The sequence below is a fragment of the Hyperolius riggenbachi genome, chromosome 1, assembly GCF_040937935.1.
Source record: "Hyperolius riggenbachi isolate aHypRig1 chromosome 1, aHypRig1.pri, whole genome shotgun sequence".
In the NCBI taxonomy this organism is placed as follows: domain Eukaryota; kingdom Metazoa; phylum Chordata; class Amphibia; order Anura; family Hyperoliidae; genus Hyperolius; species Hyperolius riggenbachi.
Genome location: NC_090646.1, coordinates 588,140,013 through 588,161,218, shown reverse-complemented (window position 1 = coordinate 588,161,218; position 21,206 = coordinate 588,140,013). Strand labels below are relative to the sequence as shown.

General features: G+C 42.7%; 1 protein-coding gene across 2 annotated transcripts in view; it reads right to left on the bottom strand.

Annotated features, from left to right (window-relative positions):
- Positions 1-21,206, bottom strand: part of SV2C (synaptic vesicle glycoprotein 2C) — a 286,032-nt gene that overhangs the window by 1,824 nt on the left and 263,002 nt on the right. For both annotated transcript variants that reach the window (XM_068248808.1, XM_068248816.1), the window contains 3 exons: positions 18,367-18,500; positions 6,748-6,951; positions 2,330-2,489 (listed from right to left, as the gene is read on the bottom strand). In XM_068248808.1, coding sequence (XP_068104909.1) covers positions 2,330-2,489; positions 6,748-6,951; positions 18,367-18,500 — 498 coding nt within the window. The remainder of the gene's footprint in view (positions 1-2,329; positions 2,490-6,747; positions 6,952-18,366; positions 18,501-21,206) is intronic.

The following is a 21,206-nucleotide window of genomic DNA, read 5'->3' as shown; positions in this document are numbered from 1 at the left end:
AAGCAAAGTAATCAGTGGCACTTTGGAATGTCCTATGGGATGTAAGGGGTTTCTAATATTTATCTGCATGACCATCATTCCTTTTGATGGATCAAACAGTTGTTGACTTGGACACCTATGGCCATCTTTATGTACATGGATTAACTCTGGCATATAACTTAAATTTGGAGTGACATTGATTAAGAGGAAGAAAGATGAATTAAGAATCTGAAGAGTTCTACTTTCTCTGGAGGTTAGGAAATTCAAATGTACATGATGATTGGGGTTGTCCTCACTAAGAATAATCATAAGGATTTCATCTTGTGCACCTCATGCTAGGTCAAAAAATCCTTTGTTCAATCCACTCAGGCTTTATTACTCAGGTTTACTGTATAGGCTATGGGTTTGGTTACCATGGCCAGATTTGAGGCAAGGCCTCAAAGGCCATGGCCTAGGGCACCAGGAATCAAGGGGGGGAGTCGGCTGGCACACTAAGGCAGTTAAAGTGCTAAACATGTAAACCACAGCAGTCACAAACCCAGTACGCAGCCGTCCTGATTCCACAAGGTGAGCACTTAAGCACTGGTCCTGTGCTCCCTCCATCCTGTGCTGTGCTCCCCCAAGCACAACACAGAATCGGGGGCACCGGACCCTGGAAGTACACAGGATGGGGGGAGCACAAGACGAGAGCACAGCACCAGAGAACAAATGAAACAAGAGGAGCACACAGGACGGGTGGTGCTAAGGATGGGCGCTTGGAGGGCAGTGTTGGTGACAGTGGGTCTTAGGCATTAAAATGTTTGAATCCAGCCCAATTGATCACATTGAAGCTTTGCAAAGCATGCCTACTACTTAACAGCTTTTTTTATTTATGCAGGGTTATCTGTCAAAGTCTTATAGATTCCCTATACAGCATCCTACTACTATTTCATTTTAGTATGGGGAAGGTGACAGGACTATCTGTTATCAGAATAAGGATTCCCCATCCCCCACTGGTATAAATAACAGAAGATTAAAGGACACTATTAGTCGTGATGGACTATTTTGAAAATGTAGCAAAGAGAGTCTAATGATGAGGGAGCTTTGTGGACCTCGACTGAAAGACTTTAGAGTTCAAAATTTCTCAATGAAGATTTTCCCTGTTTATGAGGAAGTAGAAGTAAAATGAAATTCCTTTACTTTTCTTATCATCAGCAAGAGGTATTCATCTGCTGCTTGATAAGGATTACCCTATCTATCTCCATTCATGGAAATTTCTGTGTGAAGTGTCTTGCAAGAGTGTGTAGGCCCCGAAGATCCAGTGAACACCAGGACTATAGACACATAAACACTTGCAAGAAAATTAGACATGGTCCAAAGAGACGTTTTGTTATCTGATAATTTTTACAAACGGCTCAGCTGTGCCAGACGATGGGCATTAGAGCCAATTACTTTGATGGATTGACATGATTAATTTATAACTGGCCTATTTATAAACTGTTTTGAAAGTCTACATGCAAATGCTGCCAATTATGTTTTCTTATAATTAATACTCTTTCGAGGCTGAAAAATCTATCACTCATAACAAAACAACAGATGGCTTTACAATCAGGGATGCTCAGAGTAACTCGTGATCACGAACCGTTTTTTGCGATCACGAGGTTGTAATCGGCATTACTGATCGGCTCTCGATCACGAATGTCGATCATGAATGCACTCATGATTGCACTCATTACTCGACACGAGTTACTTGTGATCACTGGTCGGTATTTGGGATTAAAAACCCACCGACTTTACCGGGTAATAGCAAAGCCCCCTTACATGCTAGAAACACCAAATTTGCCAGATACAGTATGTTAAGAATAACAGTGGGAACTATAAGGTCTTTTTCAAAAAGACCTTATAGTTTTTGAGAAAATCGATTTTAAAGTTTCAAAGGAAAAAAGTATACATTTAAATTCGGTCACTGACAGTTAATGTATTTACCGCATTTAAATGTATAATTTTTTCCTTTAAAACGTTAAAATAAAATTTTCTCAAAAACTATAAGGTCTTTTTGAACAAAAAATGTCCTCCTGTTCTTACTGTTCTTCTTAACCTATCCGGCAAATTTGGTGTTCCTAGCATGTAAGGGGGCTTTGCTGTTAACCGTTAAAGTTGGCGGGTTTTTAATCAAGTAATTCGTGATTACATGCGGTTATTCGATTTAAAACCGCACTCAAATCGGATTACCCTTTCAAGTCAATTTGTAAGTGGGCGGAGTCTAATTCATGATCACTCAAGTTTGTGATTGGGGGTATCCGAGCACCTCTGTTTACAAATGGATGAAGGAAGGAAGGGAAGAATAGCCCTCGGGACCAGATATATTTACCTTTTATTTGTTGGGTAAAGTTCCACAGTGACTACATCAAGTGAGTTCCAAGCCGAAATTGTAAGTCCGTTATATACACACAGCATTCCCACCATCATAGATTCGCTGGTGCCAAACCATAGGAGGAAACAGCTGATGCCAGAAAGAACCATAGAGCCTCCTGTAGAGTAACACAGCCAGAACGCAAGAACAACGTAATTACATGCATTTAGAATTTTGCTTTTGTGGCATTTTGACAGTTATACATTTCAGTTTTTAAAAGAGTATACTAGTCTTCTACTTACAAGATGCACCCTCCAAAAATATCTGTATTTTATTCCTGAACTCTTTTTGGTGACAGCTGTCCTATTCAGTGGCGTAGCTACTGTGGGCTCCGGTGCAAGTTTAGCATTGGGGCCCCCCAAGCATGCTATACTGTAGATAACAATTGGTAGAACACACCAAAACCAATCAAGGACAGCCACAGTGTCAGAGGTGCAAGAAGGGGATGGGAAACTGTGTGTTAATGATCACTACTATTCAAAGCATCTATAGCAGGGGCGTAACAATAGACCCTGCAAGGGATGCAGCTGCAGGGGGGCCCAGAATCCTCAGGGGGCCCTGTGGGAGGAGAAGTTTATTTTCCCTGTCCTGAGAGACTGACAACTAAGGGCAGTGGCGTAGCTAAAGAGCTGTGGGCCCCAATGCAAGTTTTACATGGGGCCCCCCCAAGCACTCTATACATAACAATTGATACGGCGCACCAAAACCTGCCAAGGACAACCCCAGTGTCAGAGGTGCAAGAAGGGGATGAGGAACAGTGTGTTAAGGATTACTACTATTCAAAGCAACTATAGAAGTGATTATTACCAGCACAGGACCAACAGAGAGCTAATACTGTGATAGAGGGTGGACCCTTCGGGGCCCCTCTGGCCCAAGGGCCCCGATGCAGTCGCCCCCTATTGCTACGCCCCTGACTAAGGGCACAGAAATAAAAAACGTTCTCCTCTCAGCACACTTGTTCTAATGACAGCATCTGCTTAGCCACTGATAAGGAATCATACAAAGTTTTGTAGACAGTCCCTATTTAGTGTGCAGCAGGTTTTTGTGTACAGCACATTTTTTTGCCTATCTCAGCACGGAAAGCTGCAACAGCACCCCTGCTGGAGCCAGGAAAGGTAAATAAATCAGAACTTATCAGCGCTTGTCAGGCTTGTCGAGGGAGGATTCCGGGACACTTCGGGGGAGCCAGTGCTGGACTGCCTGCAGCTACAGGGGAGGGGGAAGCCTCATTGGAACCCTGAGGCTCCCCCCCCCCCCCCAAGGTGAGTACCCCCCAGGGGAAAAAAAATGTATACAGAGTCTCTTTAGACAATACCAGTTGCTTGGCAGTCCTGCTGATCTCTTCAGCTGCAATAGTGGCTGAATCACACACCTGAAACAAGCATGCAGCTAATCCAGTCTGACTTCAGTCAGAGCACCTGATCTGCATGCTAGTTGAGGGGCTGTGGCTAAAAGCATTAGAGACACAGGATCAGCAGGAGAGTCAGGTAACTGGTATTATTTTAAAAGGAAAAATCTATATCCTTCTCAGTTTAGGTTCCCTTTAAAGGGCCAAGAGGTTTCTGTCTGCAATCAGTTAAATAAAACATTGGCAAGAAGAAGATATCAAATCCAAAATAATTCAAATCAGGTCTAGAATTCTGCTAAAGTCACACAGGGCAGAGGAGAATCTTTAATATGAGGGCTGAATATTGAGGAAGGGGGGATGCTGCATTTATATGGGGGCTGCACATTAAAGAGAGTCTGAAGACTAAACAAATACCTGATTTTACTAGATTGTCCTGTTCAGTAATAAGGCCATAGCTGAAACGCCGCATTCCCGCAGCAGAACGATAAATGAATACCCCCGAAATCTCCGGGAAAAGGAAAAATTCCATGACTTTCCAGGTTATGGATTTTGCTGCCCGGGGGAGGCAGGGCTTTGCGCTATAGCTTTGCCTCCATTCCCGTCAATCTCCAAGGATCTCCACCCCTCCCCGCCCTCTCAGTGAAAGAAGACTGAGAGGGACAGGAGAAGCCGGAGATCCGCAGAGATTGACACGAGCAAAAGCAGAGCTACTGCACAAAGCTCTGCCTCTTCCAGGAAGGAGCCCCGAATTTTGCCTTGGGGATTTCGGGGGTATTAATTGCCGTGGGAATGCAGCATTTCAGCTATGGCCTTATTGCTGAACAGAACTGCATTGTAAAAAGAGGTATTTTTTTAAGCTTCAGACTCTTTTTAAGTAAAAAGGCCACACGTGGATGAGAAAGGTTGCTGTTCTCAGAAATTTGCGCATGACTATAGAAGGCTGCACATGGAACAGGGAATGTTGCGTCACATGATAAAAGGGCTCTTCAGGGCATGTAGGCAGAGCGGATCCTAGACTTTTTGCTGCCTGAAGCAAACATTGTGAGGACCCCCATCCTGCCCCCACACATTTGAAATGCAATAATTACCCCACATATGACACACAGCAATCACCCCACATATGAACTGCAACAGTTGCCCCACGTATCATCACTGCTGTCAGTGGGCATAATACATACAAAAAATGCCCCAACTTGCTGCATATTATTCCCCCAACCAAAGTGCAGTTACCGCACTTGGCCTTCATTGGTGTTCCGTGGGCAAGTGTACCTGTTCCTCATCATTCCTGCTCAGTGTGCGTGAGGGAGAGTGACTCAAAGTTACAGAATGTCAGAAACAGTGACAGTTTTAACACTTATGCAAACTCCCTGCAGAGCCCTGTTTTTAAACCAAAGCACAATATTTTGGATCAGTGCCAACTTTCTATGTGACTTGAGATGAACAAAAATTCCAAGTTGATGCAGAATTCCGCAAAAGTTTTTGCAAATCTATTCAGCTTGAAAATGGACCAATAAAATGCCTCCACTGCAAGATATGATTAGTCCATTTACATTTTAGATTTTCATAACAATGGTGTCGGGCGCACACAGTGTCATCACATTAGGCTGCAAATTCAATTTTTTTTGTATTGGATCCAATACAAACATCTCTATAGGATCCAATATAAAAAAATTCTAAGCGTAAAAAAAAATTGCTATGAGCAGCACCACTGGCCATAGTAGCAAAGATTAAAGGAAAAGAAAGGAAAAAAAAAAAAAAAAATATGAAAATTTTAAAAAGTGGGTCTTTTTCATTGTATGCTTGCTTGCAGACTGCTTGCAAGAGCACAACTTGCAAGCAGTCTGCAAAATTGCTTACAATATAAAGAAACACTTGAAAACATTTCTACCACTTTTACAAAAATTGCAGGGAGGTTAATAAACACAGTTCAAACACAGATGGCACTGGCTTGTTGCTTTTAAGAAACAAACAAAAAAACAAAAACACTGGCAGGATAAGCGTTAAATCTTGCCTCAATAAGGCCAGTCAGACAAATAGTACTTCTTAAAGTGGATCAGAGATGAACTTTTACACATTGCATAATTGAGTTCCTTTCCTATTGTTTATAGGGCATTCCTCAAGCCAAATACTTTTTTGTTTTTGTTTTAATACTCTAATTCCCTATAAACTAAACAAGCCTCGTCCACAGCTTTTTAGAGAGCCTTGGCATTTTCAGACAGTAGCAAGGGCTCATGGGAGCTCAGTCTGGGCAGGAGGAGGGGGAGGTATTACTAGCCAGAGATTTCAGAGGCAGAGGGAGGAGGAGGGGGGATTAGTTTTTTTTCACAGGCTGAGTGCTGAAGATGCAGATAAGCTTGCCTGTGTGTAATGTTTACAAACAACATGGCTGATGTCATTGTATCACAGGAATAAATAATCATATTCTATTGAAGCTGTTTGCAGCTAGATTTGCTGTGTAAACTATCTAAACTTTAGATAAGATATATAGACAAGTCACTTGTTATAGTTAGTTTTTCATCTCGGATCCGCTTTAAGTTGGCCATACATGATTCAACCAAATTGATCTATTTCCCTATTTTTTTGTTTTTCAATAAAAATGATTTCATAGAAAAAAAATCTGGATTTGGATGGATGTGTTGGTAAAATCAGATAGAAGAAATTGAAATTTTTTAAATAATTTTTTTAATCGATCATATGTACATGTACATTGATTTGATTTTCCAAATTACTCGATCAAGAGGAAAAATTGATCGGATTTCTCTGGTTGAAAAAAAGCCCCAAAACAAAAATGCAATGCAATGTAAATGTATGGCCACCTTTAGAAAGGAGGCAGCAGCGGAACTGTGGAGCTGTTATAGTCTATGGCAGATAATATATTCATACTGTAAGTGGGACTGGAAAAAAAAAAGGCTAATTTTGAACAAAGGCAGGTATTTTATTAGCCTATTGATGGCCATATGTATCCTGAGCTGGTCATAGAACTTAACTCAATAAGACATTCCTATGATAGTGGGAAAGTCAAACATACCCAGCATTGTTAGTCTGCCAATCTTGTCCATCAGCAGAGCGGATACTATGTTGCCCGGAAGAACAGCCAGGGTGCCCAGGAAATTCACAAAGTAAATCCAGTAAGCACTGTAGTCATCATCAAAGGTGATCTGACATCCGACCTTCATGTCTTGAAATGTGCAGTTAATGAGTTCACTGTCAGTAAACTTGTATTTTTCAAGATCTGTGTGAACAAGAACAAATGGAAGGTCAGAAAGCACATAATAAAACTAAACAAAACCTTTAGGTGATATCATTACCTTCAAATTGCTTTACATGTCTACAAAGTAGAATTTGCCTTAAAGGATACCCGAGGTGACATGTGACATGATGAGATAGACATGGGTATGTACAGTGTCTAGCATACAAATAACTAGGCTGTGTTTCTTTTATTATTTCTCTACCTGAAAGGGTTAAATATCAGGTATGTAAGTGTGAAGAAACGCGGAAGAGCCGCCGCTATAAGTAAGCGGGAGGCGGCTCTTCCCGCGCATGGCATGGCGGAACGCGGAAAAACCACCGCGTCGGACGCGGCGGTTAGCACGCATGGGCCTGTTGCGAACAATCTGACCCAGCACGGGGAGGCCGCCGCCGGTGATGTTGGCGGTGCGACCAATCCCGCGCACGGGTCAGCGAGCACATTGCAAGACAGTACTGGTGTGGCTGGGACTGATAGTCCACCAAGATTCAGAATGACGCGCGTGCGCGCAGAGAGGCAGAACCTATATGGCAGCCAAAAGAAGGTCAGCTGACCAAGCTGGTCAGCTGACAATTCTGTGTCCTCTCATTGGTCCAGCACTTAGGGATGTGCTGGAGAGTATCTGTGTATATATACTGCTGGCTGTTCAGTTGCTTGTTGCCTGGCATTGCGATCACTATGTGGTAGCACTCAGACCTGAGTCAGATCCTAAAGTGTGCCGGGACCAGCTGGAGCTGTAATCCTACACTTAGCTAGATTCCGTTGATAGTCTAAAGTACTAGTTTGATTGTGATTATCTGTTATGACCTTGTGCTTGCCTGACTATTCTTCTGAACTCTGATCCTGTACCTTGCTATTCTGATACTCTGTTGCCGAACCCCGGCTCGCCCTAAGACTCTGCTTCTGCCTCCTGATTCTGTACCTCAATATTTCTGATACCCTGTTGCCGAACCCTGCTTGTTTATTAGACCCCGCATCTGCCTTTTGAATCTGTACTGTATCTGTCTGTGTGGTCACGACCTGGCTTGTCCGACCTCGAGAACCGACCTTACTGTTAGAGGCGGCTCCCAGTCCTGGTAGTGACACTTCCCCTTGAGTGTCACTCCCGGTTCGTCCTTCCTACTCTCAGCCTGACTCCTCCCCCCGGGAGAGTTCAGGTCTTCGGAAGGAATTTGTGCAGTACTCCTTACTGCTCTGAGGCCTAGTCCTCTAAGTTTTACAGTTGCACCAAACACTCCTACTCTACTCAGGTGTCCAGAGGTTAGCTTATATATCTGATTATCGGTGATACTGCAGATCATTAATATTCTGGTATATATCTGTATTCCCAGTGTTATTGCAGATCACCGGTAATCAGATCCTCTCTTTGTTACACCGATCTTTACAGTAAGTGGCTGATTCAGTCCTAACTCAGACAGGAAGTGACTGCAGTGTGACCCGCACTGATAAGAAATTCCAACTATAAAACACTTTCCTAGCAGAAAATGGCTTCTGAGAGCAGGAAAGAGATAAAATGGTTCAATTGTTCATAAATTTTAGCTCTGGCACAATTCAATGAATGTGTCTTTGAGCAAAAACAATATCCTAAAAAGTCATTTTTAGGAGAAGGAAGATGGATACAATTGTTTATTTCATTAGTTTATTTTCACCTTTTAGGTTCGGACATGTCCATTTGCTGAATGTGTTAGGTCTCTTTTTTTGGGGGAGCCTCTGATACCCCAATACCAGCATCACCCATTACCATTTAATCTATCAAATACTTTTACCTGTACCTGTATACTAACAATAGGTTTCTTTTTTTTTTAAAAATGACCACTTATTCTCTATACTTTGAAGGCAGAATGGGGACAGTCTTAATTTCCCATTCATGCCAACTAAGTTAGTTGCCTATCATCACAGCACCTTCAAATGAGAGGGCAGACCACTTCCATTATCTCAAATTTAGTGATTTAAGGGTCCTTTCATACTGCATCTAGTGTATTTCATTACAACAGACAATGAAATCAGAGCTGGATTTGTGCTTTCCAGTGCCCAAGGCCTGCTGTCACCAACCTCTCCCCCTCCCCCACCACCACCGCCATTCTATCTAACACCCTGATTAGAGATCACTGGTTTGAATGGGCTCCTCTCCGTTTGGCTGCTCTGCCCCCCATTCGACAAAGAAGTAGTGCATGCTCTGTCCACTTCCTGTAATTTTGCACTCCTGCCTGAATGCACAGCAGCCGATAGCATTCTGGGCATGCATACTTCAGAAATGACGCTCATGCTTGTGCAGCACTCATCAAGTACGCACACCCATAACAATCCCAGCCTCGGCTACTGTGCACATCTGAAATTACAAGGAGTGTGAGCGGACAGAGCATGCACTGCTTCATTGTCCTCTGTGCTACTGGCTGCAGTCAGAGCCACGGACAGGGGACAGGGCAGCGCTAAGGAGAGAAGCCCTTCCAAAACAGAGAACGCATAAGTAGAAGGTTCTTAAACTACACACGGTGACATAGATGTAGCGTCAGCTCAGGTGTTCTTTAACCTCCCTGGCGTGCTATTAAAATCGCCAGGGAGGCTGCGGGAGGGTTTTTTTTTAATTAAAAAAAAACTATTTCATGCAGCCAACTAAAAGTTGGCTGCATGAAAGCCCACTAGAGGGCGCTCCGGAGGCGATCTTCTGACGTCAGCCGCCTCCGATCCAGCCCTTAGCGCTGGCCGGAACTTTTTGTTCCGGCTACGCTGGGCTCAGGCGGCTGGGGGGACCCTCTTTCGCTGCTGCATGCGGCGGATCGCCGCGCTGCAGCGGCGATCAGGCAGCACACGCGGCTGGCAAAGTGCCGGCTGCGTGTGCTGCTTTTTATTTAAGCCAAATCGGCCCAGCAGGGCAAGAGCGGCAGGCTCCGGCGGTACTGGACGAGCTGAGCTCGTCCAGACCGCCCAGAAGGTTAAAGTGGATCCAAGATAAACTTTTACTCATTGCATAATTGTGTTCCTTTCATATAGTTTATAGGGCATTCCTCAAGCCAAATACTTGTTTTTGTTTTTCATTGAATACTCTAATTACCTATAAACTAAACAAGTCTTGCCCACAGCTTCTCCAGAGTGCCTTGGCACTCTCAGACTCATGTAGCAAGGGCTTATGGGAGCTCAGTCTGGGCAGGAGGAGATTACTAGCCAGAGATTTCAGAGGCAGAGGGGAGGAGGGAGTGAAGTTTTCACAGGCTGAGGGCTGGAGATACAGATCAGCTTGCTTGTGTGTAATGTGACAAACAGAACATGGCCGCTCTCATTGTATCACAGTAATAAATAATCATAAACTGATGAAGCTGTTTGCAGCTAGATTTGCAGTGTAAACGATCTAAACTTTAGATAAGATATATAGACAAGTTACTTGTTATAGTTAGTTTTTCAGCTCAGATCCGCTTTAAACAGGGACACGTGTTCAAGATGCAATTATATTTCATTGGTTTGTCTGAATCTATACATTAGCAGTGTGGCAGTTCTAGCAGAATAAATTGCCGTGCATTTACTGGACAACATGTGCATTTACAGTTGCAGTGAAGAATACTTTTAGAGCACTGTATATTCATCACCATTGCATTGTAATTGCATTTCTCAGGATGTCTAACACAAGGTGCATAGTGTGAAAGGACCCTAATAATGCGATAGATCTGGATTTCTTCATTCTTCTTTCCCCACTAATTCTTTCCTCTACCTTTCTTTTATTTTAAAAGTTTGTTTTTGTTCAAGTTAAACTCCTAATTACGCCACTCCCCAGCTGACGCTGTTTATACTGTGCCATTAGGTTGCATGACAAACTAGTGTATAGACAGCTGTCAAATGAGTGAACTGCATAAATGGGACGCCAGGTACTTTCAGATACTTTTAGAATATTTATTGCAAAAAGTACTTATGTGCAATGTAAAATATTCATTAAATATTGTAGGCTGATTTAGGGCATTAACCACTTCACCACTGAGGGGTTTTACCCCTTCAGCATCCGCGCAATTTTCACCTTTCAGCGCTCCCTCCATTCATTCGTCTATAACTTTATTATTACTTATCGCAATGAAATGAACTATATCTTGTTTTTTTTTCGCCACCAATTAGGCTTTCTTTAGATTGGACATTATGCCAAGAATTATTTTAATCTAAATGTGTTTTAATGGGAAAATAGGAAAAAATGTGGGAAAAAATTATTATTTTTCAGTTTTTGGCCATTATAGTTTTTAAATAATGCATGCTACTGTAATTAAAACCCATGAAATGTTTTTGCCCATTTGTCCCAGTTATAAAACCATTTAAATTATGTCCCTATCACAATGTTTGGTGCCAATATTTTATTTGGAAATAAAGGTGCATTTTTTTCAGTTTTGCATCCATCCCTAATTACAAGCCCATAGTTTAGAAAGTAACAGTGTTATACCCTCTTGACATAAATATTTAAAAAGTTCAGTCCCTAAGGTAACTATTTATGTTTGTTTTTTTTTTATTGTATTTTTTTTAATTACAAAAATAAATAAATTGGGGAGTGTGGGAGGTAATGAGTTAATTTATTGTGTAAAACTACTGTATTTGTATATGTAAAATGCTTTAGGGTGTAGTTTTACTATTTGGCCACAAGATGGCCACAGTGAGTTTGTGTGCATGCGACCTGTAAGCGTCCGGAAGGAGGCTTACAGGCAGCACTATGAGGCTGGGAAAATCACAATGATCGCGCTGTTTCTCATAGAAGCAGCAGATCATTGCAGGGGCTTAGATCAATGAACGAGAATTGATTTTCCCATTTATTGATCTCCGGGCGAGCAGGCGGCGGCGTGCACGAGCGGCGGGAGCGCGCGCTCAAGCGGCGTGAGCGCGGACAGCGGCGGTAGCGCGGGAGGTACGGATTTCTCCGTCCCTTGGTTTTTTAAGGGTGGAAAAAGGGACGGATAAATACGTACCACAGGGGGTAAAGTGGGTAAAGAGGGATTGACAACCATAAAATCAAAATTATATTACCTACTGCTTTGTGTTTATTATGTAGTTTACAGTCTGACCCTGCATTGCAAGCATTCCAATATAATCATAAATGTGTCTGCTGCGATGAATCTTATCAAAGTCAGACTGGCTCTTTTTTTGTACATTGCCGGGGAGATGGAAGCTCCTCCCTTCTTTTCCTCCCACATTCCTGCTCCTTGCTGATTGACTGAGGGCAGTTCAGTGTGAAAGGAGGCTGAGAAGGGAAATAGAAGATAAATCACCTCACCGCCCATCAGAAGCTGCTGAAAGCCGATCTCACATGTGTTTACAAAGCAAACTTGATATGACAGTGTAGTTCTGCATACACCATTTTAGGCAGAGGAGAAAAAAAGAATAAGGCTTTGTTCACATTTAAAATCGAAATCCCTGGCATCTTTTTTTTTTTTTTTTTGTTGCGTGATTCCCCTCCCCGCCCCCCCCCCCCCCCCCCCGGCGTTTACTTGCATGTTGCAATTTTGTGTAAAGCGTTTTTCAAAGCATTTTTGCAGAGCGATTTGTTTTTTCACTTCCTGATGCAAGTCAGGAAGTGAACTTTTGACCTGGAAAAGAATAAATACAATGTATTTATTCTTAAAAGCGTTGGGGAAATATAGGGAAATCGCCCAAAAATGGAGCAGGCAGCACTTTGGTGAGCGGATCGGAATCGAACTGCTCAGATGTAAGCACTCTCATAGGGAATCATAGCACCGATGCTTAAAAAAATGTGAAAATGCCCATGGTGTGAACAAGCCTGAAGGGAGGAGATAACATCGGGATCGGCTTCCCGAGGCAGTAATGATGGAAAATGCCAGGTACAGGTTTCTCTTTATTTACTACATAAAGTTCGCTAAAATCAAAATGTGGACAGTACAATACATCTGTTATATAAGTAGAACAAGTATTTATATACTTATATATGTGTATTTTTTTTTCTCCCTGGCATAGTAATTTAATAAAAGAAGAAGAGCTATCCGAATAATAAATTAGTAGAATATTAGGTAAAAAATATAATTTCAAGGCAATGAAATTGACAAAAGTAAAGAAGAAGTCTTTTAGTAAAATAAATAACAGACAGTTATCCAATATATTTATCAGCAAATCTGGAATCATTAAAGCCCCATTCCAGGCACAAATGCTTTCCACACTCAGTTGCAGAGCTTGTTTTAATCTGTTTTGAAGCTCCCTGATTAGTTGGTGCAAGATAAATATGTACTCTTGAAGTACCTGGCCACTTCCTGTACCACAGACTGTCAGTGCGATAGGTTGCAATCTTCTCAGAGAGATTCAGTCTGTTGCCTTCCTTCTTGCAATCTGAACAGCCAGGTGATGTAATCCAAAGAGCAGTAGCAGCCCCGCCCACAGAACCTTAAATCAATTCCATCAACCACGCTGCTTCTGGTCATTTGATCAAAACTGTTGGACAGGATTTTTAGCTGCTGGAAGCTCATTTGACCTGAAAGGGTAACATTTGAGCACTCTGATTACTAAGATTTTAAAAGGGTTTTACAAACAGGGCCTGTGGGCTTGATTTGTCGAGACCAATGCAATGAAAGCTGGAGCAAAAGTTTAGCCCAGAGCTATCAATCCGAATCCCTGCTTCATTTAAATGTGCATCTGTCAGGATAAGCTTTTCTCTCCCTGCACACTTGTCACGTGCCTGCAGAACACTGGTAACTGTTTGTCCAGCAGCAATAACTTGACCCCCTCCATCCCCAATCCCTCCAATTCATAGGCGAGAAGTGTGATGTTATTATAGCAAAGGGATTGAAAACCTTGTAAAAAGATAATACAAATGCTTAAAGAGACCCTGTAACAAAAAAAAAAAAAACACAACCTCTGGGGGATACTTACCCCAGGAGGGGGAAGCCTCAGGGTCCCAATGCTTCCCATCCTCTGTAACTTGGGGGAATCCAGCGCTGGCTTCCCCAAAAGTCCCTCGACAAATCCTGACAAGGGTGCACCTGCGCACGTAATACTTACCTACCATGATCCTGCGCAGGCGCACTAATGGCTCTTCATTCGGCTATTTCCGCCTTAACCTGCATGGAGAGCCACTAGTGCGCATATGCAGCGCTGGATTGCCGGGACACCGGCGTAACAATAGGGCCTGCAGTCCCTGCTCCCCCTCGGGGCCGTTTTGTGGGGGTTGGAGGGGTGGCAGCATGAGGGGAAAGCCTTGGCCACAGTCGGCGGGGAGAGGGGAAGTTCCCCCCTCTCCCTCCAGCTAATTATAGTAAAAAATGAAGCACTTTTTTTACTACATTATTTTCACTGGAGTTCCTCTTTGATACAAGTACTGTACTCTATAAAGTAACAAATTCACTATAACTAACAAAATCCTTGCTATCTGTTTGCTTTACCCAACATTTTTGCTGTATCTCTAGATTTTTCAGGTGCCTTCAGACAAAATACTGATAATTCTGCTTTTTTTGTGCGGGTACCAACCATTTTCACTGCAGTTTGATACTGCAGTGGATACAGTTGATCATTCATTATTTTGGGGAAAGTACTGGTGTGAATAGTATAATGTATTATACAACATAGTGAGTAATGTTAATACAATACAGGAAAGGAAAAAAATGTGCATCTTAAAATTGCTGTCTTTATGCACGCAGTATACCCATAGGTAAATTTTTATCCCTGCTGCTCTTTTTGTGTCCACTAGGTGGCGCTGTGGCCTCATGTTCATGTCTTGATAGCAAAACACAACCACTACTGCAGTAATGAAGAAATACAATGCCCTGCACCTTTTCTAACCTTTCATTGTTTGATGTTCTCTATTCATTTTATCTATTGTAAAATAAACATTGCCCCCCCCCCCCACTAGGGTGACTCTACAAGAGTATACAACATACAGTAGATCAGAGGAGCCCACACTTTTTCGCCTTGTGAGCTACTGTAAAAAATTAGCACGTCAAAATGATCTACCTATGTACAATTTCAAGAGCACACTTGTATACACAGAATGGAAAATGTAGTGGAGTTGGGATCTACCATGAAGGCCTTTGCGATCTATTGGTAGATCGTGATCTACCTGGGCACCCCTGCGGTAGATGGACGCAGAACTAACTGTGCACACCAAGGCCGGAGCTACCATAGATGCAGGGGCGTCATTACTAACCATGGGACCCCCAGAAAAATGTTGATGGGGCCCCTTAATGTTCTCACCCCTTGCCTTGCCTCCTCTTGGTGACCCTCACAACATGGGGATTCATCCTTCAATCGCCATAAAACAAGTGTGGTAATCAGGATCTTCACGACCACAACATGTGTAGCCACAAAAACACCTGATCTGGAGTATCGGAGAGAGGTAAGGTTAGTAGTTGGGGCCCTCCCACACCTCTGGGCAACCCTAGATACGCTCCTGCATAGGGGTCACCTGGACAATGGCCATAGGGCCCCAGAGCACTGATCTGGCACATGCTATACGCGTCGGGTAAGTTTAGAGCCGATTCTAGACTTTTTGCCACCTGAGGCAAACTTAAGGATGAGCACACTGGCTAGCTGTGAGTCTGTGACAAACAAACTGCTCACCCTCAGCAACTCCATTCCTCCGCAGTCAGGACAGCAGTGCCACCTCCTCCCTTCTGCTGTGCAAGTCAAATGAAACACTGCTGCTCTCCAGCCTCCTCACTCACTGTCAGACTCCTCACACAGCACAACAGGCTGCTTTCCCCAATTATGACCTCTTCACCTTGCTCTCCTCTGGCTTCTCCTCCTACTCTGACTGCATAGTGTTAGTGTAAACACAGTACAAACATGCTGCCCCTGTAATATCTGCTCTTGATGCAAATGTTTCAGCTTGCTTCGTGAGAGAATCGGCCCTGGGTAAGTTTGAGCCCTACTTGGCTGACATCTGAGGGTTGCCCTCTTAACCGAGAAAAGACTGCTCTTAGGTCCCCACATTTAAAAAAGAGGTACATTTTTTTTCTTTTACAGTGAAAATCAGTGTACTTTGAATGCCTACCATAATTTCCCTAAAATTGAGAATAGCAAGTTCACAAATAGATCCTCTCACTGGAAATTCTGAAAGGCTATTTGCCCAAATAAAGAAAAAACAAATAAACAAGCTTAGTCACAGATTGCCACTTTTTAAAGTGGCGAACTATGACAAAAATGCCAAATGAGTGCTTGGAAAAAAAAAAACACCCTGCTTTTAAAGGGATGCATACAGTATTTGGTGATCTATAAAGTGGTTAACATAACTTTTTGCCATTAATTATTAAAAAATATGGCTATCATGGGAATCAAGAAAACTTGTATAAAGTTCACGATCGCTTAAAGGGAACCTGTACTGAGTAAAATTATTTAAAATAAACACATGCGGTAACTTCAAAAGAACATTAAATAGTTACCTTGCCATCAGTTCCTCTCAAAAGCTCACCATGTTTTTCTGACAATGATCCCTTCCAGTTCTGACAACATTTTGTCAGAACTGAAATATATCAGTTGCTGTCAGTTATATATCTGTTGCTGTCAGTTATAGCTGAATGGACAACTGAAGTGCCCGGTAATGTCCATGTTTCCCTATAACTCCAGTGGGCGATGTTACAGTTTAACAGTGTGCTGACCAGAAAGCTGTTATGGGTAATGGACATTTTCAAAATGGAGGACGGAAAATCCCATTGATCACAATGGAACAACAGGACGCGGGAGAGGAGAAAGGGATTGAGGAGTAGACTACATGGGAGGTAAGTGTGACTTGTGCATGTTTATTTTGACTTTTAATTTCCAGTTTAGGTTTTCTTTAAGGTGGCTGTCACACTTTTATGAGTGTGGTGATCGACAGTGCTGTTATACAAAATTTGCAAAAATGATGGCACTAACTGTATATTGCGGCCATTAGAACATCGCTTTTAAAAATAGGGCCTTAAAGGACTACTACAGGGAAGAAAAAGTAAGCAGTTGAAATATGACAGAACAAAAACAGGCTTTGGATTAGTCCATCTCCTCATGTGGGATTCTCAGGGTTTTCTGTTTTCAAAAGGATCTCCTGAATAGCAGTTTAACTGCCAAAATAGTAAGATGCCAGCCAGCCTCCCTACTCACTTGCACACTTTTTTGGCAGTTAGACTTTGCAACTGCCCTTCAGGAAATTCTTTTGAAAACTAAGGAAACCTTGAGGGCCCGTTTCCACTATAGCGTTGCGAAATCGCCGGCGAATCACCGCAGGCAAATCGCATGCGGGTTTGATTCCGCATGCGTTTTTTGCCGCGATTTCGCATGCGATTTCGCATAGGTAAGGCTGTATGCGATTTTAACCATGTCACTGCCTGTGTGAATTAACATGGGTACCTATGCGAAATCGCATGCGAAATCGCGGCAAAAAACGCATGGGGAAAACGCATGCGATTTCCCTATTAAATACATTGCGTGCGATTCGCCTGCATTCCACACGCAGGCGAATTCTGAGGGCCCTACCCTGCAGATTTTTTCTGCACAGAAAAACGTGCGGGGAAACGCACAAGTGGAAACAGTCCCATCCACTTGTACTGACTGTGCGAATCCGCATGCGGGCAACGCATGCGGATTCGCGATAGTGGAAACGGGCCCTGAGGGTCCTTTTACACTCAATCAGTTGCTCTCAATTATAACTGAAAGAAAACTGATTTTCAAAGTAATGCCCATGTTTTCCTATGGCACAGTTCTTACTACACGCATTTTAACTGAAATCGTTTTTTCCTAATGCACTGCTATGGGAAAAAAAACGCGTACCAACGTGCACTAACGCACACTAATGCATACCAATGCATCAAGTGTCAAAGGTCCCTAAGGCCCCATGTACATGTGATCAGTTGGTACAGGTTTTTTTTTTTCTTCTCCATAGCAGTGCATTATGAAAAATCTTTCATTTAAAACGCGTATAGTGTGAACTAAGCCATAGGAAAAAATGGGCATTACTTTGAAAATCAGTTATAACTGAGAGCAACTGATTAAATGGGGCCTAACTGAAAGGACAACTGATTTTCAAAGTAATGCCCACGGTTTCCTATGGCTCAGTTCACACTATGCGCGTTTTAACTGAAAATTTTTTCATAATACACTGTTAGTATTATTTCATAGTACACTGCTAAGGAAAGTTAAAACGCATCACTTTTTAAGCGTATAGGGTAAAAGAGGCCATACAATCCCCTGTGAGGAGATGGACTAGTCTTACACTTGTCAGTTCTGTTAGATTGCTTACTTTTTTCTCTATAATGGTCCTTTAAGAGTGGGTGTGACAGAGAGGCAGAATAACTCCAGAAATAGAGTCAGCTCCCTGCAGACATGCAGGTTGCTAGAATATGTCATGGTAAAACAGTGCTATCCCTAGGAACCCCAATTGCTAACTACGCAACAAAGAAAATATTTTACAGGCCAGTCATGACTATAAAACTGTCTCATCCATGATTTTTTTTTAAGAAGCCTCACCTGTATTCACAAAATGTGAATTTAGAAAAGTGCAGTTCCTGAAGTAGGTGTTCAATGATGTGACGTCTTCAAAGTAACATCTGTCAAACAGTGAATCCTGAAACACCACGGCCTTAAACTTCATGGCTATAAACCTGAAACAAGCAAAGGTTTTACCAATATTATTTCATCATGTGTTCATAATCACAAGCCAACAGTCTGTTGCAAAAAATATCTAAGCTCATGATCTAAAGTCAGTTTTAAAATAACACAGAAGTAGGTTAGCCATGACTAGGCAGTTCTTCTATAGGTGTACCATGAGCACTTGTTTCCTTTAAGAGGTAGAAGGTGAAGCCTGCTTTTTACCCCAGCAGTAGATGCGGTCAGATCTGGGTTTGGGACTGTGTCATTTCTCACTAGGGTTAGTGTCACCCAAAGCGTAAACTCATGGGGCTTGATTCACAAAAGAGTGTTAACACGCAAGGTGACGTGCGCGCAGCTTTGCGTGCGCAAAGGCTTATGCCCGCATGCTAATGTTTGCGTGTGAATTTGCGCGCGAACGTTTGTTTAGCACGCGGGTGTAAGCCTTTGACCCAAGTATAAGTCTACCCAGCAAAGTTAATGGCTGCACTTGGGGACCAGTAAGAATTAAAAGCTGCAATTGGAGACCAGGAGGGGTTAATGACTGCACTGCATACAGTATTGAAGCCATTAACCCCTGCTGTCCCTTAAGTGCAGCAATTATTCACACCCCTTCCTACAGCCCACTATTTTTCTCGTTGCTTCTTTCCAGTTTTTCCCCTCTGCTTCTTTCCTTGTTAATAGTTGTGGCCAGGACTTTTAGGGCCCTTTTCCACAGGCAGCTGAACTGTGGGCTCAGTGAGCAGTTACCAAGCAGCAGCAAGCAGTTGCCAGGCAGCAGCGTGCAGTTGTGAGAGTTTGACAGTCTTTTCACTGCTTACCAACTTCTCGCAGTCTTTTAACTCTTTGTCAACCGCTGGTGGAAAAGGGCCCTTAGACCTGTGTTTTCTTGGCATTTCCTTTATCATGAAAGTGTCCCTTACCACAGGGCTAATGTAAATGGGAATGTCACTAATAGTACACACATTACTCAGTGTGCTCAGTGTTGCTCGTGACTCATATATAAGTCGACCCCTATACTTTTTTTTAGTGAGTCAGACCTAAATTTCTAGACTTAAAGTCGAGTATATACAGTAATGTTTTTTTTTTATAGTAATGTTACTTGTTACTGACATTTATTGAGTATGGTGTAGGGAATGGGTTATACTGGAACCTTTCGCTATAGGGGGAGAGAGGATTTAGGGTTAGGGATTGTTATACTGGCCACACTGTATCTATAGGGGTGGGGTACTGGCAATGTTTGCTATGGGGGTGAGGGGGCAGAACCACACTGGATGCCCTAGCTATGGGGGGAGGGAGGAGATAGGGATTGTTATACTGGCCACACTTTCTATGTGTGTGTGTGTGTGTGTGTGTGTGTGTGTGTGTGTGTGTGTGTGTGTGTGTGTGTGTGTGTGTGTGTGTGTATGTGTGTGTGTGTATGTGTGTGTGTGTGTGTGTGGTGGGGGGGTTCTGTCCAACAAGGGCGAATAGGGAATTTTTTTAAGTGGATCCAAGATAAACTTTTACATATTTCATAATTGTGCCCTTACATATATTTTATAGGACATTCCTCAAGCCAAATACATATATTTTTTTTTTTTAATGCCCTAATTCCCTATAAACGAAATAAGCCGCTCCCACAGCTCCTCCAGCGCCTAGGCATTCTGAGTCCCATGTAGTAAGTGCTCATGGGGGCTCAGTCTGGGGAGGAGGAGGCTTTTCCCAAAGGAGGAGGAGGAGGTGTTACCAGCTGGGAGCTGCTGAGATTTCAGAGGCAAAGGGGTGGAGAGGGGAAGAGAGAGGAGGAGAGGGGAGTGGAGTTTTCACAGGCTGAGGGCTGGAAAACAAGTGCTGCAAGGGGAGAACTAATCACTAGGCCTAGAGCCTAGGTTTGTAGTTTTTAATGGGCTTTAGATGGCTTTAAACCAGGGGCGTAAAAGTAGACCCTGCAAGGGATGTAGCCGCAGGGAGGCCCAGAAGCCGCAGGGGGCCCCGTGAGGGGAGAAGTTTATTTTCCCTATCCTGAGAGACTGATAACAAAGCGCACAGAGAGAAAAAAACTTTCTGCTCTCTGCACAATTGTTCTAATGACTACATCTGCTCAGCCACTAATAAGGAGTCATACAAAGTATGATTGGGGAGGGGCCCCATTCAAAGTTTCACAGGGGGCCAAGTGATTTCTAGTTACGCCCCTGCTTTAAACAGACAATTATAACTGGTCCTCCAATGAACAATATTATGTTTCATTGTCAAATTAGCAGATGTTTTATATTTACAGCCTTTCTGAGCTTTTGCTTACTTTCTCTGAAATGACTCTAGTGATCTATATTAGAGCTGACAGGCTCTGACCTGTGACATCCCACAGATGCTTCCCAAGCTACTGTCTGATCTCATGCTGATAACACACGCTGTCTCCTGAAGATGCATAATATATTAAAGGATGTTGTTCTCTAGATTGTAAACTCACAAGTACAAAGGTAAAGAAAAGATAATACTGTTAAGCCCAATCTACACAATACGATTCTTTGTACAATTCGATTACGATTCTATTTACGACTCAATTAAATACGCCATGTCCGATCGGGATTCGATTCGATTCAGTTCGATTCGCAATTGCAAAACAATGGCAAATCGAATTGCATCGAATTGAATCCCGATCGAACATGTCGGATTTAATCGAATCGTAAATAGAATTGTAATCGAATCGTACAAATCGTGTCGTGTAGATTGGGCTTTAA